This window comes from Meleagris gallopavo, chromosome Z, assembly GCF_905368555.1.
Source record: "Meleagris gallopavo chromosome Z, MGAL_WU_HG_1.1, whole genome shotgun sequence".
Taxonomy (NCBI): domain Eukaryota; kingdom Metazoa; phylum Chordata; class Aves; order Galliformes; family Phasianidae; genus Meleagris; species Meleagris gallopavo.
In genome coordinates, this window is record NC_139435.1 from 45989466 (window position 1) to 46016644 (window position 27179).

The 27179-nt window shown below is 38.2% G+C and overlaps 1 protein-coding gene across 4 annotated transcripts in view; it reads left to right on the forward strand.

Annotated features, from left to right (window-relative positions):
- VCAN (versican) overlaps window positions 1–21626 on the forward strand; it is a 108291-nt gene extending 86665 nt beyond the window's left edge. For 3 of the 4 annotated variants that reach the window (XM_085212743.1, XM_085212741.1, XM_085212744.1), the window contains exons 11-15: window positions 2964–3122; window positions 3816–3898; window positions 17397–17541; window positions 18853–19035; window positions 19516–21626. In XM_085212743.1, coding sequence (XP_085068869.1) covers window positions 2964–3122; window positions 3816–3898; window positions 17397–17541; window positions 18853–19035; window positions 19516–19646 — 701 coding nt within the window. In that variant the 3' untranslated portion in view covers window positions 19647–21626. The remainder of the gene's footprint in view (window positions 1–2963; window positions 3123–3815; window positions 3899–17396; window positions 17542–18852; window positions 19036–19515) is intronic. The other variant, XM_085212742.1, reaches the window with a different exon arrangement.
- Window positions 21627–27179: the final 5553 nt, after the last annotated feature.

A 27179-nucleotide genomic window follows, 5' to 3' on the forward strand; every position in this document is an offset into this window, starting at 1 on the left:
ATTACTTTACCCAGTATCGAGGTCAGGCTAACAGGCCTATAGTTCCCCAGATCCTCCTTTCTGCCCTTCTTGAAGATGGGTGTCACATCAGCAAGCCTCCAATCCTCTGGGACCTCTCCAGTTAATCAGGTGCGCTGATAGATGACCGAGAGGGGCTTGGCAATCACCCCCGCATGTAGCCCATCCGGTCCCATGGACTTGTGACAGTCCAGATGGAAGAGAAGCTCTCTGACTGCCTCCACCTGAATCGCCGGGGATATATTCTGAGTTGGGTCCCAGACTTCCAGATCAGGGCATAAAATGCCCAGTGGATGACTGGTCTGGCTATTAAAGGCAGTTGTAAAGAAGTCATTAAGGACCTCAGCCTTCTCCTTGTCCTCAGTGGCCACATTCCCTGCTGCATCAAGTATAGGATGAGAAATATCCTTGGTTCTTCTTTTGCCATTGATATATTTATAAAAGGATTTTTTATTGTCTTTTACTGCATTGGCCAGTCTGAGTTCAAGTTGGACTTTTGCCTTCATAACTTCCTCCCTGCATACCTTATGTACTCCTTTGTAATCCCCCCAAGTAGCCTGCCCCTTCTTCCAGAGGACATAGACTCTTTTTCTCCCTGAGTCTCAACAATAGTTCCTGGCTCATACACACCGGTCATCTTCCCCTACGGCTCACCTTACGGTACTCAGGGACAGCCTGTTTTTGCGCCTTTAAGATTTCCATCTTGAGGAGCGTCCAGGCTTCCTGGACGCCTTTACCCTTGAGAAGCAACTCCCCGGGGAGCCGCACAACAAGCGCACTGAACAGATCAAAGTCTGCCCTCTGGAAGTTCAAGAAAGTAGTTTTACTGGTCACTCTTTTGACTTCTCCAAGAATAGAGAATTCTACAATTCCATGGTCGCTCTGCCCAAGACAGTCCCCAACCTTCACTTCTGCCACCAGTCCTTCTCTGTTAGCAAAAACAAAATGTTCAAGGGAGCCAAAGGCAGACTAAACTTTGAAATGGCCTAGATTCCAAAGATTACAGCCAGCACCTCCTACGGAATTCAAAGCAGAAAACACCAAAAACTAACAAGTTGGTAGTATAGATTACATTCTGTTTTCATATCAGGTATTATTCAAAGCACAAGCAGCTTTCTGCTGTTGAAAATAGAAAAGAGATAACAAGTGTAAGCTGTGTTATCCCTTCATATTCAGTATATCCATGTCGGTACTGATGACCTAAAACAAGATTTTGATATGAGACTTGTAAGACAATAATTGCTTTGTTATTGATGTTGCCAAGAGCTGTCAGTGAAAGCCTCTGTAGTTATATGTTTTCACATATCCATTCATACATTTTAAAGTTTAGTTTTTGTCTCAGAAGATTAAAAAAGGCAACAAAACTTCCAAAAAACTGACACATTCATGTTTCAAGATGTGAGCATCATCTTCCTTCTGTGAATTAAGAATCAGCCTTCTGTTGTAATTTGTTTTACGAAAACTGACTCTCAACTGGTAGCAGCTCAAAGCTGAGAAATATCATAGTTAAATATACACAGACATATGCTATATGTCATTGGCATATTCTATAGTATTTGGCTTTTTCCTGAAAAAGTGCAAAGAGTCCTTCAGGCCAGAGAATCTTATTAACAATTATCTATATTACTTACTGAAAATTAGAGATCAGATTCATACCCACAATGCACATATAACACTGGAAAGGCAAGATGGTTGCTTTCAGTTAAAGCTGTTTGGTTATTGATATAAAACCTTCTGGGAAGTCACAAATTCCTGCTTGGAGATGAAACAAAAGCTTTTGTTTCTGTTATCATCATGCAGCTGAAGCTCTTCAGAGTGACCAGTATGTGCTTAGTTTGCTGGAAACTGCTGTAGTCAGAACACACCATAACCTTGTGGCACCAAAAAGTGTCCTTTTTGGTGCCACTTTATCCACCACTGCTTAAAATAGTCCTGAGATTTCTCTGAAGCTTTTCCCATTCCTCTCTAAAGCGCTCTCAATGACAGGTTCTTCCCATTATCAAGCACAGATCAGAGTAACCCAGGCATCATATTTGTTATTGTGTATCTTACTAATGCTGATTTATGTTTGTGATTCATTCCTACAGTGCTAGACTTGGGGTGGAAATCTTGTTCCTTACCATCTATTCTGATTGCATTTGCCTACCCTTAACAAAATAATTTATATCAAATCCACAGATTGTTTTGAGGATCATGCTTATTTCTCTTTATACAAAAGGAAATACTGGGTGATAAGAACTTTTGTCTATTACATATTCTTATCAGCACCATCCCTCATACGAGCACTGGCAGTGTACATTAGTTTGTATTTCAGCTTTATAGCCTTCTTTTGAAACTGATGCCTAAAGCTAATTGATAGTTTATCAAGGAAGATGGGTTTTTGTGAAGGATTTGGAGAAGCAAGATCAGAAAAATAATACTGCAACTTTGCATCTGTGGACTGAACAATAATAAGAACTTTCCTGTATGATTATTTTCCATTATTAGTTTCTTCCAAACAAAGGTAATTCAGCACAGTCATTCACAGAACTATTTGCCCTTACAAATAAAAATCCTAGTCCTCACATGCAGACTCAGAAAGTTCAGATGATATATAGACTAACTGCAGTGTAGCATAAAGGCATTTCATTCACCCTGGGTAATGGAGTAAAAATGTCCTTGTGGAAATGTCATTGCTGTCTGTGTACAGCATAACTCAATCAGCAGGTCAGAGTGACCAGTTATGGGTATATTCCTTACATAAATAATATACTTACAGCTTACACTGAAGTGGGTAGACAAAACAAATTGAATGTGTACTCAAGGATAAGCGCTCATTGCTTGTGTTCATATCACTTCACAGATGGTGGATATCTTCATATTTTGCTTGCAAAAAGTGCATCCATGTGAAACATATTTGTATTTCACACCCATTATCAGAATTGTGGTTTGTTTATTTGTCACAGACACAGAGACTTGTGATTATGGTTGGCACAAGTTCCAAGGACAGTGCTACAAATACTTTGCCCACCGACGTACCTGGGATACGGCTGAGAGAGAATGTCGCCTACAAGGGGCCCACTTGACAAGCATTTTATCCCATGAGGAACAAGTCTTTGTGAACCGTACGTACTGTTATCATCTCTCTAAACAAGTGCAGGATTCACAACGTATCCTCCTGTTTGTTCAGAGTTTGCATTTCCATGTTAAAATGCACTCAGAGTGTTTAAAAGATGCGCTTCGTTTTCCTGGTGTTTACTTCTGCCATGTGATGTCCTTACCTCTACTAAGTTAGGATTTGTTATGAAGAATATTTTCATTTTTTGAAGATGCGAATGAGACACAGAGTTCTGGCATTGAAAATAATGAATGCCACCATATTAGGTAGGCATAAAGGTTCTTGTGTCCAAATATTGCACAATCTGGACTTTGGTCACAGTCTACAGACTAAATAAAACTTTAAAGATTAGAATTAATTACATGCTTTTTTTTCGGTGCGGTTTCCTGATATGTGCTCTGATAGGAAACAAATCTGTTTTCTTTGGGGGACGTAGTCAGGAGACAAGAGGCAAGATTGTTTAAAAATGTTAGATGAAAATCTGTTTTTTTTAATAGATATCTCGAATTAAAATAAAAAAAGCTGAAAATAAAAATCATCTGAAAATAACTGTAAATGGTTGTTTGCATAGGTATTAGAAGAATCTTAAGAACAGGATGTCTGATTCATTCTGAGCAAATTCTTTTAATTTTCTTTGATGAAATCACTGCCATTTATGGGAAAGTTAATGAAAATATCCTGCTGGTTCTTTTCCCATTAGGTATTGGGCATGACTATCAGTGGATTGGCCTCAATGACAAGATGTTTGAGCGTGATTTCCGCTGGACTGATGGTAGCCCACTGGTAAGATGCCTTTAAAATGAAATCATTCACTCAGCTTTTTGTGGTGTTTTATCAAGTTCCCACCAGAACTGAGAGAAGCTGCATGAAAACATTAAGTCACTAAATATGCATTCAAGCAAACAACCAGCACACCATCTTGTTTTGGGGTAATTACTATTTTGTGGTGTAGTTCTAAAATCTTATTTCTTATTATTTTACATGCTGGACTTCCAGAGTTTCCATACAGAAAAACTCTTAGACATTTTGTTTAAGACCATTACTTAAGTATACTTCTCAAATGGAGAAGAATTTGTGATCTTCAGCTCTTACATTATGATATATAGTAATTCACCTCTCTTCCTTGCAAATACAGAGCAAAATGCTTCTTTTTTTTTTTTTTTTTTTTGGATGAAGGTATGGCGTATAAAGCTTTATATTGGCTGGATCTTTGAGAATGCATGAAGGAGCCTCTGAGGTTTTCTTGGAGGCTGTCCTAGTCTGTGTGGCAGTTGTGCAGCTAGGCTGGGGAAGCACCAGCCTTAGGTGGTTCAGGAGGCCTTTTATTGATTTTCTTTCCATAAACTTTTAAGTTGCTGTTGATACGACTTGTTACCTTAAAACAAAAAAGAAAATCAGCAGAAAGAGAGGGAAAACACTTTCTGTTCACCTTTAGCTAACCTAGGTCAAAGAGAGCTGCTCAGTACAGGAAATGGTGGAGCTCTTTGCACCAGAACAGAAAGGATAATTGTATTAATGCTGTTTAATATCCTGAATAACTGAATAACATCATGTGTATATATATGTATATTTGTACATGTATATATGTTTATATGTATATATGTACATACATACACAGACACACACACATGTATTATAAAGAAGTGGTTTGCTTTTTATTTCCTTTCCAGTTGTGAATTCTTCTTAAAGAAGAAAGCATCTGGACTTCAGGTTACACATTTGCACATGCTCACATATGCACACAATTACATGTGTACTTTACTGCATTCTGTGTGGCTACAGCTTATGTAGACAGACACCTGGAACAGAGCAGGCTTCACTTATTGCCATTTCATGTAAATAGCCAAAGGTTCAAAATTCTCTAAAATGACTTACAACTGAGCCATTTCTTGGGAAACTACCATGTGTGGGAAGTGGCAATATGGGGAAAAAAGTAGGAAGATCGTAAGTTTTCTTGGTTGCTTAGTGACTCTTTGGTCAAACCAATGTACCCATTTGTGCTTGGAGCCACATAATTTTTCAGGATGTGAGTGGAAGAGCTTCTTTTCATCACTTTCTCTTAACTCTTCTCATGTACTTTTGGGAGCAAAAGATGGACCATAGCTTCAAACTTCATTCATGCTAGATGAGATAATTCTGCTTCTCTTAATGTGGCTTCTCTTATCTTGCTAATAGCAACAGGCATCCACTGAGGATGGTTTAACTTTGACTTCACTATTTTCTATTGCTAGTGATATGTTACTTCCCTGTTAATTAACAGAAATAATGACATAATCAACAGTATTCATTAAATGTAATTCCCTGATGTTGACCTAAAATTCCAATGAATCTCAATACTATAGTTCAAAATCTACATCATTTATGTATTTGCAGCTGAAAAGCAGTCATGATAGTATTAATTTACGATCTTAAAAAATAAGCATTATTTCTTAAAAACTCATATTCTATTATGAATTTCTGAGTAGAGGTTGTTGCATATATTAAAACATATATATCAGAGTGCATTTGTAATTTGGCTGTTTTTATTTTTGTAACCCAGTTCCTTTCCAAGAGAATATTTTCTATCCAGAATTCTATTCAAGACTTCTAACCTAGTAGAAAATTTGCCAAATCTGCTGGGTATTCTCCTGACATAAAGAGTTTCCCTACTATCAAAATCACAAAAATAACACGAACTTCTAGATAGTGCATATAGAAGCAGCTCACATTCATCTTGATTTTATACTTGTTTGTATAGTAGGATAATAGCTTAGTTTAATTTGAAAATCATACTTATGTGGTTTCTAAGTTTTTGAGTTAAAAAAAAAAAAGTTGTGATATTTAGTAGATTAAAAAAACAGGAGCAAATGAATAACACTACCAACAGCAAGACACATTATGGATTAACTTATTGGCCCACTGCTGCAACTGACCTAGTACTGCCCAGATTAAATAGCTGTGATAAGTGTTTAAACAAAAAATTATGATTTGTCTTTCATTTGAGTTTTCTTTCTGAGACAAATAAAAGGAGATATACTTCCACTTACAGCTGGAACTGAGAATCACTGAATGACAGACTTTACCATTAGACAATATGAAATAAGGCTTGGATTATTTTGTTACACTTCTTCTGTGGACATAAGGAACCCACAACTCAAATATTCAATATGTTGAAAGGAAGTTTTACCAGGTGTTTGCATACAGTTCATTAGCAATTTCTGGAAAAAGGATCAAATGCTTTTTTAACATTTGCACCTAGAGGATATTTCAACCAATGAATTCAGTTGAAGGAAATCAGTCATTTTTTTAATGTTTTCAGCTCAAAACCATGCCATGTGTTTTTCCAGAATTTTTAAACTGAAACTAAATGCCAGCCACTATTATTTATGACCATCAGACAAAAGCACATGTATAAATTCCTTATTGAAAACCAGCAAACATACATCCAAATGCACTGTGCATCATTTCCATCTATAGTGCGTTCTTGAATGCACATGTATACCTTAGCTACTTTTTGTAGTCATATCCAGCATTGGCTTTGAATCTTGTGCTATTTTAACTCCATGAGCTTCCAAAATACCATTTTTTTTTCCTGCATAGCCTTCTTATACTATCATTTGAGAGGACTGTTGAAATGCTGCAGCTATGGGACTAGAGAGAGTGATGAGTTTTTCTTGTTCATTCGTCTCGTAAAGTGAGAAGGCTTAGATTCTCTGATGTAGTTGTGGAAATTTCCCCTCTCTAATGAATCAATGGATAACAGTTTTGCCAATCAACTAAGAAAGGGCCTTTAAGGTTTCTGTGAGACCAGTACATGCCACTTCAGTCAGATGGGAGATTTGTTTTAAATTCCATAGAGAGAATATGACCAAGGCTTTTAAAGGGTGAACATATATAATTCAGCTTCTTACTAGGAAACCATAACTGAAGCTAGGGTAGCAGAACAGGTTCATGGTCATATTGAAAACAGGGGCAATTATTTAAGTGCCTAATAATCAACTAAGTATTGTCAGACACTTTCAGTACCTTAGCATTCTTGTAATTCCCTATAGAAAGTGTTGACAGTCAACAGTTCATCAAAAACAGTAGCAGTCCATAAAGCCCTGCTATTCCTACGCTTGTCTTTCATGTGTCAACTGGAATTTATATCTAACTTGCAAAACTAATACCAGTAAGCGTATTTTGGAATAAATGAAGAGTAATCTTGTAAAAGTACTGTCTGATTCTCAGAATTACTCGGGACGCAAAGAAGATGTTAGTGTTTTCAATAATGAAGCATGTCCAGTCAAATTCAATGAGAAAGCAAGTAGTAGTGTTTATAACAGCAGAAGCATTAAAACTCTTTTTCAGTCCACAGGACATTTTTCTATGTCTGTGTTGCTGAATATATTTGTTTGACTGTACTGACATTACACACGGAAAACATCAAGATGTTTTCTTTAAGGAGAACTGTTAGGACAAGGAAAATTTTCTTAACAAAATAGAAACATACGTAGTCATAATTCATTGTATTGTGTGGCTCTGTTCCTGCAAAGAGAATGTGAGAGGACTTTGATGTACCTCACTGAATCGTTTGGTACATATTTATTTATGTGCTTTTAGTGAATTTTGGCAGGCTTTAGGTCTTAGTTGTAAAGTAGCATTTAATGTTAAACTGCTCAGCAGTTTCCTTTCTTTTAGGCAAAATAGCACAGTGTTATGCAGTGGATTTAGTTGTCTAAGTAAAGTCTTACTATTTCCTTGCAAAAACACCTGTTAACATGCTGTTCCCACTACATCTGAAACACATACTGGGCTTGAAAACTGCAAAATAACATGAATAAAGTAGCTAGGTAATATGTTTTATACCCTATAGGTCAGTTGGTAGTCTAGACTTTAGTTTCCCATAAACAGATTACTTTCTAGGCAACTGATACTACATTATATGGGATTTTATTAGCCAGGCCATATTTTATTTGTATTTGTCTATTTTTTTTATAATTCTTTTATAAGACAGATTGGGAGCTTCTTAGATGATGTCAGTGCACATCATCAAAGGGCTAAGCTTAGGGTATCCTGCCCAATATGTAAACCAAAATGAACCACAGTAAACTGTGGAAGCTATTGCTGGCCACCTGTAGTTGTTGTAGTTTAATTTGTTGTAATTGTTGCACTGTATCAGTATGGCAGTAAGAAATCTTTTATCATCTTCAATACGTTCTTGATCCATTTCTCATGGAAAGAAAGAATTTCCCAACATTTCCAGTGGCTAAGAAAGGTGGATTTGTGTTCCAAAGCTAACTGCTAGATGAAAAGCACTTTAGCACTGTTTTCTCTGTTTCAGTGTTCCCAAAGCGCTGATTGCCACTGTGTGAGTGCAACACAAAATGTTAATGTTCTTTCAGGAAACCAAAACCTAGGCTTGTGGTGCAAGTTCAGCTTCCACCACAATGATTGCAGAAAGTTATTGGCCATGGCTGCAGATTGGAACATAGGTAGCATACCAGATAACCTGGGCCACTAAGAAGGAAAACTGGGCCTACCTAGACCTGCCTGCCTAGATCCCAACTTCCAAACATCTAACCTTAAAGGTGATGGCACTCAGGTGAACTCAGAGCACTTACAGCACCCCACTATTCATAGGGCTTTATTATTCATTTCTTCCTCAAAATCCAGCAAATTTCTGCTCAGGACATTTCAGATATGATTGCATTGACAAGTGGAAGAGGCAGAAGGAAATAACAGAATGTTACAGAGCATGTTTTGTTTGCTCTGCTTTCATTCTTTCACGGTGTGGTTATGTGCTGTTCGTATTTGATATTGAAAAGCCTTAGTTTTACTCCAATTCGTAGTTTACAAGGGAATCAAAATACATGTGTAAGAGTTTATTTACATAAAAGTATACAGAATTAAAATCATTTCTTGCACTTTTCTGTAAATTTTTCTTCTGACATTTCTGTGATAGTGAACAACTCTTTTATGTTCAATCATGGATAAATTTTATGCCACATACATTGTAATCTTGAACAAAAACAAATAACTTTTGGAAGGTCATGTGATACAGAAGGAGGTAAGGCCCTAACAGTCATAGGACTGTAAGAAAATAAGAGTTTGTCCATAACTACTTGAGTCCTTGTATGTCTTGAATTTCACAAAGTAACAAAACCTAACCTATCAGTGGAGATATTTAAGAATTGGTTTGATCTAGGAAAGAGTGAACACAATGTGACATTTGAAAATATCTTAGGGAAATTGAATTTAAATAATTCACTTAACTGGGTGAATAGTAACTTTTACAGCTGTAAAGCACACCCATCCACACAGAAGAAATGTGGTGTTGTTCTTGGCAGCTTCTCCATTGTGTTTTGACTGCTGGCATTTCACTGTTAAGGACTCTTGTGAGCTGGCACAGTGGTAAAGGAGTCCTTTGGAGCTATTCATGTTATGGATTAAGCACATATATAGCTACTTGGGGTTGTGGGCCTCCATCTCACAAGGGGTGTTATTCATATCCTTTGGAAAATGCTGTTGATAATTAATGCTTTGTAGGGCAGTGAGATCACTCCCATTACATAAGATTAGCACAGTAATAAAGAGCTGGCTAGTGTCTGTGGCCAGATTGTCTGTCACTGGGAGAGTAATGGGGCATATTGCTGCTTTTAATACTGTCCAGAGACTCCATTTCATTTTTCTTCCCTTTGGCACTACGACGTTACATCCTGCATTCACAGTGCTGGTCCTCCAGTTGTCAGTGCTAAGTAGTCACATAAAAAAACAAAGCAAAAAAAAAAAAGCAAAACCAAACAGAAGTTTAATTCTGGCAAAAAAACAAAGCCCTCTCTTTTCCTCTCTTTATTGGTCAGTGAATCAGAAAGTTCTGACCTGAGCAAATCCATAACTGCGTCCTCATAGAAAGAGTAACATTATTAAATGCAAAGCCCTTCAAAAGGCTCAGGGTACTGCAGGGAGGCAGCCTGCCTCCGAGGGTTAAATAAAGCAAACAAACTAAAAAGTACTGTAGTCAGCTGCAAACAAAAAGCTCATTGTGCCAATATCCCACAGGATCCCTGCAGAAGGAGATTTTAAATCTACCAAATGTTTTGATTTTGTGCTGCAGTCAGTCATTACAGCCTCTTTTTAGGATGCTCGTTTGACCTGTGTTTAAATGGAGGGGAACTATATAATGTTATTAATGACAGGTATGTTTCTAGTTCAGAATGTCATAGGCAGTAAGGAGGGCCTCTTGGACAAAGTGTTTTTTTGTTTTATTTTTACCCATGGGGCCAGTTCCATCAGAGCCTTGTTTCAGCTAGGCTAAAGCTCCTGAACAACCTCAGACGTGCTATAACTGTTGAAATAAATGACAAAGTGGAAGATTTTCTTTTTTGAGTGGCTCTCCTGGAAGTTGTGCACAAAAGGAGAGAGTCACACCCTGTACAATTTGCATCACATTGATAACATATAATTATGTTGGTATGACTCCCAAAGAACATATATTCTGTCAACCAACATTTAACAACGTAAAACACTTTTCTTCCAGTAAAACACCTGCCCACTAGCAAAAGAATTTCACCAGCTCTCTGTGCCACTCATTTTTCATTCTCTGTACTAAGGAGTATCCTGGAAGACCAACAAACAGCATACCCGTAAAAATGAACCAGTGTGAACTGCAGTGAAAGTTAACACCCTAACAGGACTTGGTCCAGAGCAGGTCAAAGTCACGGAGATGCTGTCCACTTATTTCAGTTAGTTTTTAAAGAGTTAATAAAAGAAAGATCTTTTCTGAATAATGATGCTTTTGGAACTACTGCGAGCAGCTGGAAGCAGCCGTGAGTAGACATTGCCATCTAGTGGGAACTTTCTGTCATACATGGCAACTTGTGCTCTCCCCAGAAGATAGGTTTAATACTGCTTTTGTGTTTCAGCAACATCAGCTAGCAAATCATTTTTATATATTTCAATCCTAGTTCCTAGATTTCTTTTCCCAATTGTTTGTTTTTGCAAAAATCTTAATGCTTATTCAATATGTGATCAGTTCTAATTGATATTCACAGAGCTACACACATTTTTTTCTGAGTCTGTATTTGCAAGTTGTTGTGTAGCAAATAAAACATTTGCAGTATATCTGACTGCTCTGTTGTCAACGGTTCACGGGCTGGTCCAGCCTAGTTCCGTGACTAGCGGGGCGGAGGGATTTCACAAAATCCACGCCTCCAGAAAAGGGAAACAGGGGACCCCAAAATAATTAAAAACAGCGGCAACGATCTGAGGAGAAACAAACTAATTTATTTTATATAATTTTAAATATGGTATTGGAATGCAAGATAACACACTATAATACAATATAATTAGAATTGAAGCTAATAAATCAAATATAATGAGAGAGAGTGTTCGAAAGGTGGATAAGCCTCACCATGACACTGAGGTGAGATGAGCAGTGTGGTTGAGCAGCAGGGAGACAAAGAATAGCTGATGAAGAAGAGCGCATCAGGTGACCTTGCCAGGGGTTATATCTTTTCTCTGACCACAAAGCCCCCTGGGGTATGTAGTTCTTCTCTTCCAGACAGGTACCCGGAACAGGAGCATTACCACTTTAACTCCCAGTGCACCACATGATGTTATGATGTGGATTACCGATAACCAAAAATCACAAAACCATGACATCTGTTACAAAAAATAACAACAAAAAAGCCTATAGAAGGAAGTCTTTTGCAAAGGTCCTTAACAAAGCTTCTGAGAATTTGACTTTTCACAGTGTTACTGACTGCAGTAGGGAGGACTGCATGCTTGCCTGATCCAAATTCTGTATGTTTCCCAAATCACATGAAAAAAGCCCAGATTAAGGATTTGTGGGAAGTCATTCAGCTATGATCTAAATATTCAGAATATTGGGGTCATTATGTGATTTATCTTATGTGCTCATAAGCATGTTTAGACATAGCTGTTGTCTTCAAATTGACTCAAATTTCTTGCAGCAGGGACTTGCCAACTTTCATAGCCCAATCCCTCCTTCAGTGTATTATTTTAGCAACTGCTTGAAGTATGCATAGGATCTACTCTTTCAGTTTAGGACACCACCCATGGCTTTAAAACAAGACCTGTGCTTAAGCACCCACTGAATGGATTTTTTAGTCTTAGGAATACTTTTGGTGAGTTCTGTCAAACTACTCCTATTCATAAAATTAAACAGGAGATCTTTTTCAGGACTGAGATGAAATGAAGTGAAACAGAGCCTATGCAGTAAAGTACATTTTTCTCAGTGTATAAATGTATTTAAAGACTAGCTGGAGTTAATGTAAGTATTTTATTCACTTCCAAATCCTCACAGTAATCCGTTTGATTTTTTTTTTTTTTTTTTTTCTCTATTGAAAGGAAATGCAATGCCTTTCACCCCCCATGAATATCTCTTGTAACAGTATCACTACTAGCTAACAGCATGAGCTACAAGCCAAGGATTTCTGAGCTGATCTTACTTACTGTACCCTGGTGCTGATCTGTTGTCATTCAGTCAATTTATAAGGCAGGGTAATGACCAGGACTTGCAGTCCACTTATAACAGAACCTCCACAGTGAGGGACATGTTCACAAGGCTTTACTGAAGAAGACTTCTAAGAATTTGTCTGCTGTTGTGAAAAAATATATTCCTGTTCTGTAGTAAAACTGTGGAGAAAAAAGTAGAGATAGCAGCCAATAAGCTTTGTAATGGTAGCTTACTCTGTTTTAATGATGTTGTGCTTCACTTAAGATGAAATGGCATAGAGAACATTCAGTCAGCTCACTCCCTGCATCTCTGCTTTTTTTGTTGTTGTTTAATTTAGTTTTGTTTATTTGTTTTATTGTTTAGCTACATTAACCTTGCATTAAGAAGCTATCAGGTAGGGAAGCAGACAAAATGAAACAAAATAAAAATTATGGTGGACATTATAAGTACCAAAAGTAGCCAAGACAAGTTTATGCTTTAATGTCATTTAAACATGCTGAAAACATGCTTTCTTAATCCAAAGTAAAGTAATTAAGCCTATATATCTAAATAGTAGTTGCATGTCAAATAAGCTGTTTCCTAGCTCTAGTTACATACATGAGATTACTGGCCTTTGCACAACAAAGGGATTAAGCAGTAATGTTTTGTTCGCATCAGTAGCTGTGCTTCATTAAACATGGTTTTTGTTGACTGTTCTGGAATGCAGAACCCAGTCACTGATCTAAACCACTTGGTGCATTCTTTGGAGAAAAAGGGAGGGCTGAAAAGTCTAAGAGCTAAATCAGAGACTAGGTTGGAGATTCATCTTGGCAAGGCAAACATCTGAAAGAGATGAATGGATAATTCATTAAGAAGGAAATTAGTCCCTCAAATAAGACTGGCTATCTAAAAAAAATAATTAACAAATCTCCCACAAGGTAGGATCTTGTACGTAACAGGGAAGTGATACTTACTGCCAGACATCTGAATCACAAAAATGCTGGCCACTAAAATCAGTAGTTTCACAATTCTTTGTATCGTCTTGGTTTTCTTTTCCTACTTTATCCTGTCATCTGATTAAGACTGCAGTTTAATTCAACCCTGCATAAGAAAATCTTCCTCAAACACATAGAACTTTTACTATAAGGCACAAGACAAGAAAATACATTGCCACTGCGTCACTGATTGGACATCAGTCAGCCAGAGAAGCCTGCCTAAACTGTGGCTCTAACCCATAAGCATTCTGTCCTATTCCTGGGGGAAATTTTTGGTACTTTTCATTGTGTGGACTTCAGTTTCATCAAAAGACAACACAAGAAAAAATTCTGAAAGAACAACCAAAAAAAAGAGTATAACAGGAGCTCATATTTTCAGTGGGAGCTAATGGTAAGACACAATGGAGGTGTAGCTCTCAAAGAGATAAATGAATATACAGATAGCAAAATACAAGAAATATAACTTGTACTTGTTGTGTGATGCAGCTAAAAATGTTGCTAATGGCCATGACTGAATCCTGACTGTTGGCAGAAGGATGCCCTTCACTTCATCCACTGAAACACCGTGCTTCCTCATGTGGTTTTGCTGGTGTCATTGTGATGTGGACATAGCAGCAGGCTGCATGGGATGGTGCCAGTGGGTTTTGGCTCCTCTCTGACCACAGCTGATCTATTTTGGACATGGTCTTAAAAGGCAAACAGTCTTACATAGTACATGTTGCCAAGGAATGAAATTAACATATTGAACTTTTTTCTTTTTAGTAAAATGTTACTTTTCTAAAATTCTGTATTGCACTGAAATATGAGGATCTTAAGTGACATAGGCACTTAAAAGACATCTTATTTAGAATATTTTAAACATTGCTTTCTGACAGAAAATTTATGAATGGAGTGTTTTTTTTTTTATCTTGTGTTTTTTTTTTTATCTTGTGTGTGTGAAGGGAGTGTTTACACTTAGCACACTTTATATGAGAAATTGTTAGGGGTGTCTTTGAAAACCAACAGTAGCATACACTGTCTGGCATAAGGGATTTGGTTCTTTTTAGTTCTTTCCCACTAATTTTCTGCTGTTGTAGTTTTACTGCATATAGTGCAATCACCTCTGATTTGTAGTAGTGAAAGTGGAAAACAGTTTCAAGCCGGTGGCCATGCAAAAATATCATCTGTGAGGAAAAAAAAACCAAAAACCAAAAAGCACGTTGGCTTGTTTCTCTATCAATTTGTTCCACTAGGACTGTGAGAATCTTTTTGTACCATTAGTATGTAGTCAGTGGCTAAGTAAGGAACTGAGAAACTAACTACAGAAGATCTGGGTGGAGACCTAAGAAACAGTTCAGCAGTCTGGAACTTCCTCTGCTTAGCAATTCTGGCACTAAAACCAAGCCAAATCAGTGTTATTCCGCCAAAATAAATTTGTGCAATGATGATATCAGATGTGAGGTAACAGCATGTCATGCTAGAGGATATCAGACATTCTTGAATAAACCACAAAGTCTAGATATAATCCTTTGCCGTTACACAGCAGCCCTGCCAACAAAGCAAACACAAATTTTCAGCTCTTTAAGGCAAGGCAAGTAGCAATGTATGGAGCCTGTGTGGCTTAGCTGGGAGCTGGTGTGAAGTGCTCGATTCTGATCTTGAGTAAAGAAGTTAGCATGTATTGTAGTTTATGACTATTAGACACAGATGAGACTCAGTACAATGAAGTTAAGCTTGTTCCACTTGAAGGATGTTTTATGAATTGGAAGAGGTAATAAATTCAGTACAGAACAAATTTACTTAGACTATAATTGTTAAATTGCTTGGAGAATTAAAATCTGTGATGGATGAGATGACATATAGCAGGAAAAGGTCGATTTTTTTTTTTTTTTTTCATAGCCTGATTCATTGTAAGGTAAATTCTACCCACATGGCATTTGTTAACTGTATTTCTAAAATGTGTTCACACAGGCAGTGAATAGTGGTTATTTGATAAAGCTAAGAAAATAGAAAGCTAAACTTTTATGACATTTATATGGCCCAGCTCTAGTCAGAAAGATGTAAGCACTCAGGAAAACATAAGCATTATGGAAACTCTGCCATTTTGACCATACAAGGGACTGTCTGCCCAGTTAAAGTCTGGCATTTATGTGAATTCCTGTTCTTTTAATATCTATTTTTATCTTTCATTAAATTCTTCATGGGGTGACACAGAAATCCCAAAGAAAATTGCTAAGAATAGTTTCCCATATCTACACAAGCTTTCCTTTGCATAACATTATAAAAGTCTCAAATTATTGTACTTAACTTGGGATCAAGATGAAACAAGAAGTGGAGTAAAGATTATCCCACCTCTGCTAACTGCAAGGACATCAGATCATACACAACTTATCAAAGACTGTTGCACAAATTTTCAATCTGCGTGCCAGTTCTTTTGCTTCTGTTTTTCCTGCTAGTTGGAAAAAAAAAAAAAAAAAAAAAAAGGTAATCTAGCCCATCAAGATGCAGTAGTATCAAGCTGCACATAGCATGCCAGCAGTCATGATCACACAGATCTTGGTAGGGACATAACTTAGGGAGATCCTAAGCTGGAAGCTGAGAGCTGTGTAGCTATATCACTCCTAATCTGTGTATTGCCATCTTAGAACTCAAAAATGCAGAGCCTGCCTATGTTGACGTGCCAGGTTTGTGTTCCAGGTACAGGGCTAGGAAACTTAGTTTGAAAATAAATAAACAAATAAATAAATAAATAATCTTTTAAAAATTTCTGTTACATACTAACAAACAGATCTATACTTCCAATAACAGTGTGCAAGTTTCAATTTTCACTGCCACAAATATATGTAAGTTGCTCTGAAAGTAATGCCTTCTATTTATTTCCGTGGAAATGGCAACAGATACAAAAACCATAGTAACACTATTTGGGAGAGCAAATTCTCAGCAACAAAACACTTTTTTTCAGTGTAGTCACCACCATTAGCTATGCATTTCATTTTTGCCAGTGATGAACAAGAATCTGCATGTGTGCTTGTAACAGTCTACATGGCCATCCAGAACATTGCTTGCCTTTCACATTGCTGATGCCACTGCAGAAACATACTACCCGCTGCCTCACCATGCTCATGTCCACTGGCTGCTCTCCATCAACATTCAGCAAGCGTCAATTAATGTCACTGGGTGTCATTTTTTCCACGTGAAGGAATTCAGTTCCACATCTTTGCTTAATCTGCATTTCCATGTCAGATGCCATTCTGTCACACTGCCCCTCTGCTGCTATCAGTCACATGGCAATAACATGTAACAGAATATTGGTAGGAAGGTTCAACCTGTACTGCCATACCACCAACATCTGCCTCTGACATCCTGAGCCAACAAAAAAAATTAGGAAGCAATACTTTCGGAGCAGCCCTCTTATGATCAAGATATCTGTGGTGTTAGTTTTTTTTCAGATGGATGAGTTTAGATAATCATTTCTTAATCTGAAAGGCTGCTCTGTACTATATTCTATTTTTTAATGGAGGTATCGATCTGTAGTGATCTGGGGACACACCCTGACACTTTTATTTATTTTACACCTAATTCTGCAAGATGTCCCATTCCACGGCTTCATTAAATGAAGTCAGAGAATAGAAAATCTGAATCCGAGAAGCCAACCTGTGACTTGCCATTTAGTAGTCATGGACTAGCAGGGATAGTAGTCTATTTAATGCATCTATTAATAGAATGGGCAGATATTGTAAATCTAGCTTTGTTTAGTTTGTGCTTAACTGCTTGAACCAAACAATTGAAATTGCTGTTCATTAAAGGTAATATTGTGTGCTCTTTTGTAAAATGGAATGTAAATATATCTCAACTCTGGAAATAATGAATTTGTTAATCTTTCCTGCAGCAATATGAGAACTGGCGACCAAACCAGCCAGATAGTTTCTTTTCTGCTGGAGAAGACTGTGTTGTTATAATATGGCATGAGAATGGACAGTGGAATGATGTTCCATGCAATTATCATCTGACCTACACCTGCAAGAAAGGAACAGGTAGAAACATTACAGAAACTATGGCATATCACTCTTTATTCCAGTTTTATAATGTTAAATCAATATTGTTGATTTCTGGTAATCAGTACAGGGATTTCAGAAGTGAGTTAGCCCCTCAAAATCACCTTTATCCGCAGATCACATCTCCTAATCTTCTTTTGACTCAGACACAGAATGACACCCAGTTGAAACTGGGTTAAAACCAGGCAAATTTCTTATTTACAAATCTCTAGAGACATTCACAAACCTAGCAGCGTTGTTTTACTTGCACGCCTTGGAAATACTACCAATTCTTCTTTCCTTTGATGACATCACTGTGAATGATATGGGCAGCAGAGATAGTATGCATAGGAACAGAACAAAGCTGCAACAGGGCAGGGTCAGGCTGGATATTAAACATTTCCATGCCGTGAGGATGGCCAGACACTGGAACAGTCTTCCTAGAGAGGTGGTGGGTGCTCCATGCACTTCAGTGTTGAAGAGGCATTTGGACAATGCCCTCAGTAACATACATTAACTTTTGGTTAGCCCTAAAATGGTCTGGAAATTGCTCTAGATTCCAATTGCCTCTTCAGCACTGAGCATCATCTGTCAAGTGATGCTGCCCTTCCCTTCCACATTTTTCAAAACCATGTAGCTTAATCACAGAATCATAGAATCATTAAGGTTGGAAAAGACATCTAAGATCTAGTCCAACCGCAATTGCATTTTAGAAATCTGAAATGCATTCTGGGCTTACGCACTGTTAAAGCAGATAGAAGAAACCTGAGAAAAGCCAGGAGCTGTACATTAACATCTTAGTTGTTCTCTGCCTCTTTGGCCTGGGAAAGTAAAGAAGAACAAAAATCTTGTGTGCACTTCATCACTGCCCAGTTACTATTTGCAGTTTGTTAATATGTTCTCTGTGCATTGATGAATGCGTGAGTTTAACGTGTCTTTAAACAATGTATTGTTGAGGAGGACATGATAAGTTTTGAGAATAAGATAATTTTCTTAAATGCTTGCTGTAACTTCAATACTTTTCAGGTTTTATATTTCTCCAGTGAGTATGAAAACTTTTTTGTTTCAAATTTATATCAGTAACTTACAGCAAAAAGGAAATACTAACAACACAACCTGTGATTTCCCATTTCCCATTTGCTCTACAAGAACAGTAGAACTACTGAAAAGCTTGACTTCCCTTTCTTGTTCGAACATGTCTCTTTGGAGTCTTGCTGAAGCCACTGGTGTAGAAGGCAGTTATCATATTCAGATGAACTTTCACTAACTGACGTTTTGGGTTCTGTTTTTCTTTTTTTGTCTTCCTTTCAGTTGCCTGTGGTCAACCTCCTGTTGTAGAAAATGCAAAGACCTTTGGGAAGATGAAACCTCGTTATGAGATTAACTCCCTTATTAGATATCACTGCAAAGATGGTTTCATCCAGCGTCATATTCCAACCATACGTTGCCAAGGGAATGGAAGATGGGATATGCCTAAAATTACATGCATGAATCGTAAGTTCTTTGAAGATGAGTTGGTGTTGGACTGGGATCAATAGACTCATTAATGTAAAAATGACCACCTATAATTATAAGTAACGATAAGTAACAAGCACATCTTTTAAGAGAAGTGCAGGAGATATAAACAATGTCTGGCATTACAGATGATGACAGCAGTGCAACTCCCTCTGTAGAAAAATCATCTGGATCCAAGAACTAACATGAATGTTGCTTTTCTGTTTTTACAGAAGCCATTAAGATTATTTTAAATTAAACAGCAGGTCTCTTGCAAAGTCCCTAAAATTAATAGGTTGCTAACAACACCAACTCCTATCGGTGTGTTCTAACTTTGTGTAAGAGGTGATTCTCCTCGTAACACGGTCATACTAATTAATCATTTGTTAGCCCAAGAATAAATAGAAAGGGATGTAAAGATGAATGATTCATGCTTGAATTATTTTGATTTCCTTTTATTTTTCCTCCTTTTTATTGCAGCGTCCACGTACCAAAGGACTTATTCTAAGAAATACTACTATAAACATTCTTCGTCAGGAAAGGGAACATCATTAAATTCATCAAAACACTACCATCGCTGGATCAGGACGTGGCAGGACTCAAGGCGCTGAGTGCTAAATGGTGAATGGGGATTTCCACCATTTCAGCCAAAGTTCTAACTTTCTGTGCCTTTTCTATCACTTTTAGGAGTATTATGAAATTGTTTTGAAACTATGGACTCCGGTATTCACAATGCATTTTGCAAAAATATTGTGTTTATCAGAAAATTTTAAAAAGTATATAGAGGAGAAGTGCTTATGGGGATAAAAAGAAATCATTTCCGGCCTATAATGATCATTAGTTTTCTATATGCCATCAGTGTGGACCATTTTATGATACTTACCAGCCTTTTGCAATATTTAAACAGCTCAATTTTAGCACCAATGAAAATGTAAATAAGATGATTTTAATGTTGTTTAATTGTTTTTTGTTTTTAAAATCCTGTATATAAAATGAAAAGTCACACTAAGTTTGGGCATATTTATGGTTAGAATGGCCTCAGAGGTCTTCAGTCATTTATGACATTGTTTTTATGTTTACCTAGGCTGGAAATGGTGGAAATAACTTTACTGACTGAAATTTGCTATTAACAGGTGAAGATAAACACAAAAGTTACATGAATTTTTTTAAAATGCAAACTGTGCCAGTTATCATTCAAGGTACAGTTTGTGTCCATGTGAAGCAAAATTTAGAGCACATAAGCGGGGATATAGCATGAACTAGGGACTGCAATGTGGAACTTTTTTTCTGCTCTCCATTCCAGCCTCATCATTCGTGAGAAAGGACTGCATGGAGGACTTGTATATGACAAGGAGGGCCTGTAAAAATCCAAGTGCTAATACATTAACTTTATCAACCAGGGCCACCTTTTTTGAAAGAAAGAAAAAAGAAAAAAGAAGAAAAACATGATTTTCACAACATTAACTACAAGGTCTATATTACAGGTCTCTGCATTCTAAAATGGAGATAGACCTAGTGTTTGGGGGATCAATTTTTGTAAAAAACAAACAAAATCAAAAAAGTAAATAATTTTGTATATATAACCATTTTTTAATCTTTTTATAAAGTAATGAATGTTTGTGTATGAATGCTGCAGCTGTGAAGCGTACATAAATAAATGAAGTAAGCCATACTGATTTAATTTATTGGATGTTATTTTACCCATGCAAAGATTAAAAGAGCTCGCCAGAGCAGTATTAGCCCCTGAGCTCCACTTTTGGAACCATCTTATGCTATTTCCCTAGAGAACAAAATTCGTGCTAAACAGGCTCATTTGTTTGTGGTTAGATGGATGAGATCTATGTGACTTGCAGAAGAATCAGGATCTTGGCTTTCTAGACAGAAGTGTGTGCACAAAGAAATTATAGGTTGTAGTTGGTGCAGTGTGTGCGTAGGAGTTTTCTGTTGTGATTTCTTATCCTGGTCAGTGTGACAACTGACCTGGATGTGTACAGTAAGTGTAGAAGGTAATGTTTGAAAGGACCTCTCCACATAAAGGACTGTGATTATTTCTGGGAAGTTCCCTGCACAGCTTTGGGCACAGGAAAAAAGGAAAGAAAAAGGAAAAATAAAGAACATTAAGTTCCCTGGGACACACTTTCTAAAATATCATTGCAAATACAGAGACAGATGAGAGTTTTATGCCTTTGTGTTATGTGTGGAGATGATCAAAAAGTTGGAAAAGAATTGAAAACACAGCCAACATTTAAGAGTTTGCCCTAAGCAGAGCTACCCATGAGGCAGCTTTGCCACAGCTTATTGGGAGCACTGATTACAGACCCACACAGTATCTCTTAAAAAAATGGCAGTGACTGCTCCATCCTGGGTACCTGACCTCTATGTTTAAGCCTGACAATGCATCGCTGCGTTGGCTGGTTCATTCCCCACCCCTGCCCCCAAACAATGCACATAATACTTTTCTCTATTTATATTATCTTGTATAGTGTACAATGTGAATGTCTGGTTTTTTTTGTGAATGAAAGTCTAAAATCTTTGTAACTTTTATATCTGCTTCTGTTTCACCAAAGAAACAAGGTTTTGCTATACTGTGACTTGTCTTGTTATTGCATGTCTTCCTGTTTAAATCTATGCAATGTGATTTTTTTCATATGAATACAATTAGACTATCAGATACTCCACAGTCATCATGGGCTTGGTCAAATGCCCCCTGGAGTTGAAGAGAATCAGCTGGCTGAACTTTAATAGGTGCTGGATTTGATTTTATATAATCAGTGGTAGGAGATTTGGAGTAATGTTTTAAGATATTCAGCTTATGTTCTGAAGTCAATTATTGTTTGTATGAGTCAAGGCTCTGCTCATAAGTATACAGTATTGTCTGCACATCACTTCTTTGTACCAGAAGCATACAGAACAGAAAATATATTTTAACATTCTGCAAACTTTCTCACCATATGTATAAAAAACCCTGCATAGATTTGTTGTTTTCTTGTCTACTTGATGGATTTAAACAATGTTGTAAGGCATTCAGATAACATTGTGATTGTAGTTTAAGTAGGTTAGGTGCAGTGCTTATATTGATTTTTTTTTCACCTCTTTCTATTACGCATAATAAAGTAGGACTGACAACATTCCTTATTAAAAAAGAAAAAAAAAAGAAAAAAAAATACAATCTGTTACCCATGCTTGTTTATTTAGACAGATAATTAAACTTTTTTTTAAGCCTGACCTGAATCCCAAGTGGTCCAGTGCTGGAACTCATGTCACAGGGCAGGTCTGATGGGACACTGGGATGTCACTGCAGCAACACTGACCTCCAGAACATGACAAGGCATTTGATAGTGTACAGGAACTGCTGGCAAAGCCAGGGATTTACATACATCCATTCTTTTTTCAAATGCTCTTCCTTAGCTCTCTTTTCTTGCCTTCCCAGTTTACCAAGAATCCTGTTTAACATTTGTCAGACCCCTCTCTGCAGATGATGCTCTCCTCCTGCAGAGCTTAGCACTTATACAGGATAGGGATAAATAGGCCACCTATTCTGGTACAGTATCTCAAAAGGGTAATGCACTGGGCATGTGCTGCCTAATGGAAACATTCCTGTATCCCAGCTACACCATAAAGGCTGCATGACTTGAATCTAGGTAGAAAGAGACAGCCTTATCTTCTTGCAGCATATTGGCGCCTTTGGGACATCCTATTGAAGTGTCACTGCGAATAGAGACTTATCAGAGGCTGGGGATAGAAGTATAGCACAGGAGAAAATACAAGTCCCTAGATGTACTAGCAAGGTACAAGCGGGCTGGCAAGGGGCTACCAAAGGAAGGGATAGCATGCAAAGAGATCTTTGCAGTGTGGGAGGGTTTTGCCAGAGCCATGACTGAGCACTGACCTTCCACTGTTGGAGGGTCAGTTTATGGGTATGGTTTGGGTCCCTATCACTGTAAGTGAAAGATCCTCACTGAGCAGATGCAGAAGCCAGCGCACACATGCAGACACATTTCATTGACAAGAGAATGATGGACCTGCCACAGCCAGTGTGATCAGAGCTGTGAGGAGCACTGGCACAGCTGCCTGGCTGGTGGGAGCAAGGCAAACAGCAGCTGCAGCTACCAACCTAAACTTTATTATATGACTGCTGGAAACTGGGATCGTGATGAAAGTCCTAACAGTGCTTGTGGATATAATTAAATTCTCTGATAATCTCTGCATGCTGCTGCCTTAGCAACTTGGCATCCAGAGGGGCTGTGTTTGTGTCTGCTGGTTGTCCTTGCCACCCTGTGCCCCACTGAGCGGTATCTGCTTGTTGTGTCTCCAAAACACACCAGGACTGAGCAGGGCTGTGGGGCAGATCCTTGAGCTTCCATGGCATTCACAGGAAGAGATTTGAGATTCCTGGTGGTGTGAACCTGAGGTGAAGTTTTGTTCGGAGTGCAGGGAGAGAAGGAGGCCATCTTATCTTGCTGAAAGGCCTGCAACATGGCCTTCTGGGTGCCAAGACACAGCTATCTGGTAGAAAAACGCTCCTTCACCAGCAAAAGTTTAAGGCTGCACATACTAAAAATGATGAAATATTTGTGATTTCAGTGCAGCTGCATTAAAACTCAAAGGGAAATTTGTCTCTTTAAATTGTATTATTTACCATAAGTCGTAACATGCGTAGGCCTCTACAAGCATATTGTTTTTCCTGACAAGCTGTGAAAGGGATAGAGATGCTGTTTCAATTGAGCACTGCAGAAAGCTGTGACATGCAAAGAGGTCACATAAGGTCATTAACAAACACGGCGAAGCCAAGAATACAGTAATTGCAAGGAAAGAAGAAAAATACAAAAAAAAATTTTATGATCTGAACATTCATGCAGTAGAAATTAAAGGAAATGCAAGACTGGAAAGCACAGTTTGATGCAAAGTCTGGCTTTCATGGAAAATACATATTTTTCAAGTCAGGAAGTCATCAGCTAGTACTGCACTAAAGGCTAATATAATGTTTAAGTGGAGAAAGAAAAAAAGAGGAACAGGACCTTGAGGTGTATCAGAAGAATTTATTGCAAGGATGGGAATGGATTCATGACGCTACAGAAGTGCCTCCAGATGTCCCTTCTGCCAGTAGCCAGGAGGTCAGTTCAAGCTGGAAGTGGTCTGGAGTCCTACTGTTCAAATGGTCAGAAGATCTGCAGTTTGACAGTCTTTCTGGGTCCCTTGCAACTCCAGATATTCTGTGATTCCATGAATGGGGAAGCTACAGGCCAGGCAAACACAGGCTGTGTGGTCCTGCACCAATACAACAGTTTTAATCAACAACTATATGGTTTCTGTCTGTAAGAGATAGGAGATGCTTCATGCATTGGTGAAAAGTTCTGTGATGGTAGAAGACCTTACTGCTTTTAAGCAGGAGGAGATTAGCTCAGGATAGGGAAGAAGCAGCATGATTGTCTCTGCAGGTAATAGCAGATGTCCTTCATGTCTTTCACTGCAGTGTTCATGGTGTTAATCAAAAATAATTTTCCTACACAGCAGGAAAACAGAGGCTTGGCAGAAACTGCATACAAAAAATCTGTAGCAGACCCAGGAAATGAGTTTGTACTTCACAGGGACCCTACTCCTTCACAGGTTTTTTTTTTAAAAAAAAAAGGTTTCTAGAAGATGGAAGTTTTCATTCCAGAGGCACAGGTGAGAAGTCCTGCAATGGCAAAACCCTTACTTCTAGGACTAAGGCTGGGCCACAGCTCCCTAATACCCACCCTGGTGTCTCCAATGCATTCTCCAAAGGTGCCAGACTCCCAGCCCACACACCTTGCCTGTGACCCTTTGCTCGGGGGAAAACAAAGTAGACTGGGCAGTTCATGCTATCTTTCTAGTAGTGTTGGGGTGTAAGGAGATCCTACACATACTAGTGATTTGTGGTACTAATCAATCACATGCCACGGGTGACAATCTCCATGTGGGTGGGATCTCCATATGATATCTGCAGCATTTTCTCTGAAGCAAAGGAATTTCTCTTACCACTATGTGGTCACTGACAGAGAGCAATGCTCTAAGGAAAAAGGACATGACTGGAAAAAGTGACTATTTGATCCCTACTCCCCCATGTCCTTTCGTGCCAGCAGCCTGGCTCTCTCCGCAGGGGCATGATCTCCAGACTGCCATTTCCAAAGGCAGGTTAAAATGGACCAAAGTCTTATGAAAATGATATTGTTATGAAAAGAAATTAAGTCAGAGGAAAAAATGCAGGAAGAATGTCCGGATGAAAAGAACATAGCCATTGATTTGAAAATGGTAAGTCAATCCATATTAAATTTGTCTTAGGGAAGAATTTGATTTTATACTAAAAAATTTACACCAGCTGGACAGTTATATTCTCAGTGACTGTACATCAGTATAATAGCTAGTTATAGTATAAGATACATACTACTGTAGTTTTCAGTAAGTAGGTTTAAATGAATGTTTTCTTGATCAGTAGCAGAATTTTTATTTGCACTTTGTTACTAGAATTTTTTAAAGTTCCTAAAATCTTTCAGGACTTTACTTAGTACAGACTTTCCAGATGGTGTTTGTAAGAGTGGGCTACACATTCAGTGACTTTCTAGTCCTGCAAAACGGTTAGGAGCAGCTATTTATACTACTAAACCCAAACATTTGAGTTTGAAATGACAAACAGTGGAAATACAAAAAAAGGGCTTTTTGGAACACCTTAAGTGATACCAACATATTGATGAAGTGAAATGACTTCTGAAGTGAATAGCTTAGGATATCCACTGTCTCCTACAGTTGTTCCCAAAGATGAATATGAAAGATAAGGGGAAAAAAAGTGTTTTTTTCTGCAAAAGTAAAAGGTCTGCTATGAGAGGAAGAGAGAATGCTGGGTAGCTGGGACTGGTGTCATAGGCATGTTCAAGTCACTGCATTCTGAACCAGTGTAAAACAGGATTGAATTTGCAGATAAGGATAATATGCATGGTGCAACAAATCTTCAGGCTGCTAGAACAGCTGCAGTTCATTTCTGTGGGAGTACATTTACATCTGTGTTAAATCACTAGCTTTCCAAATGAGGATGCAGATCAAAATTATCCCTTCATCCAGCATAATCTGCTGCCATGCTTCATGCATGTTTGGAGTAGCTAGCTGTCCTTGAAGAAACGTCTCCTGCAGGCAATCCCCCACCATTGCTAAGCTCCACTTCACTTCTCTGGAATTTGCAGGCCTTGCCCTTCCTCTGCACCCTTCTGCAGCTGCATCCCAGTATTTCACGTTTATTCAACTACCTGTGTGTTCTTGTGCAATCCGAGTGTGAGAGATTGCACATGGAGATAGGGCTACAAATACCAGATCATGAGCAGGGCACTGCAGCACTTGTTCTCAGCTATCTAAACCCCACCCAGAGTATGAGATCAGAGAAAATGAAAAAGCACAGGGACGTGCTGAAGGACCAATGCAAAGCCATAGGTAGAAGTTTCTGTGCTGGCCAGGAAGAAGAGGAATTACTTTGCCAGTAATTTCTTGTGATCTGTTCTTGCATTGGTATACTCATTGGGCTAGAGTGTGTACGAGTAAGATGGAATATGACTGTATAGCTGGATGGAGAAGGGATCTTCTCAATTGAAGGGCTGTTGCTCACTTTGAGGCCATCAGGTAGTCACACGGTCATATCTCTTGCCAAAAATGCCATCCAGGATTCTTCACCTGCAGGCAGAGTGCAGTTGTCCCTGACGCGTGCCTTCAGCGAGGGCTCATACAAGCTAATACTGTACAACAAAATGCGAAAGCGTGGGTGATTTCCTTTAGCCTCATCTTTACAATGGGGGAAGCATCGACTTTAGTACAAACATTGCAAATGCATAGATTACATGTACAGATAAGGAAGAAGAGAAGGAAAAGGAAAGAGCAGGATATCTTTAAATGCTCCTTCTGACAGAAGCCATTCGGTGATGCTATGAAAACAGAGAAACAATGGGAAAAATATTGTTCAGATTCGTTCTGGTAGGCATTGGGAAGTCTTGTTCCAAGAGCAGCCTCACCACGTCCAAGAATGAGATAAGCTTGAAGAAACACTGGAATACATGGATCTTATTAAAGTTTATTACTTCTTCAGTTTTCCACACACATGAAAATTAAACCCATATAGTTATGCCATTGGGCCAAGACATTTT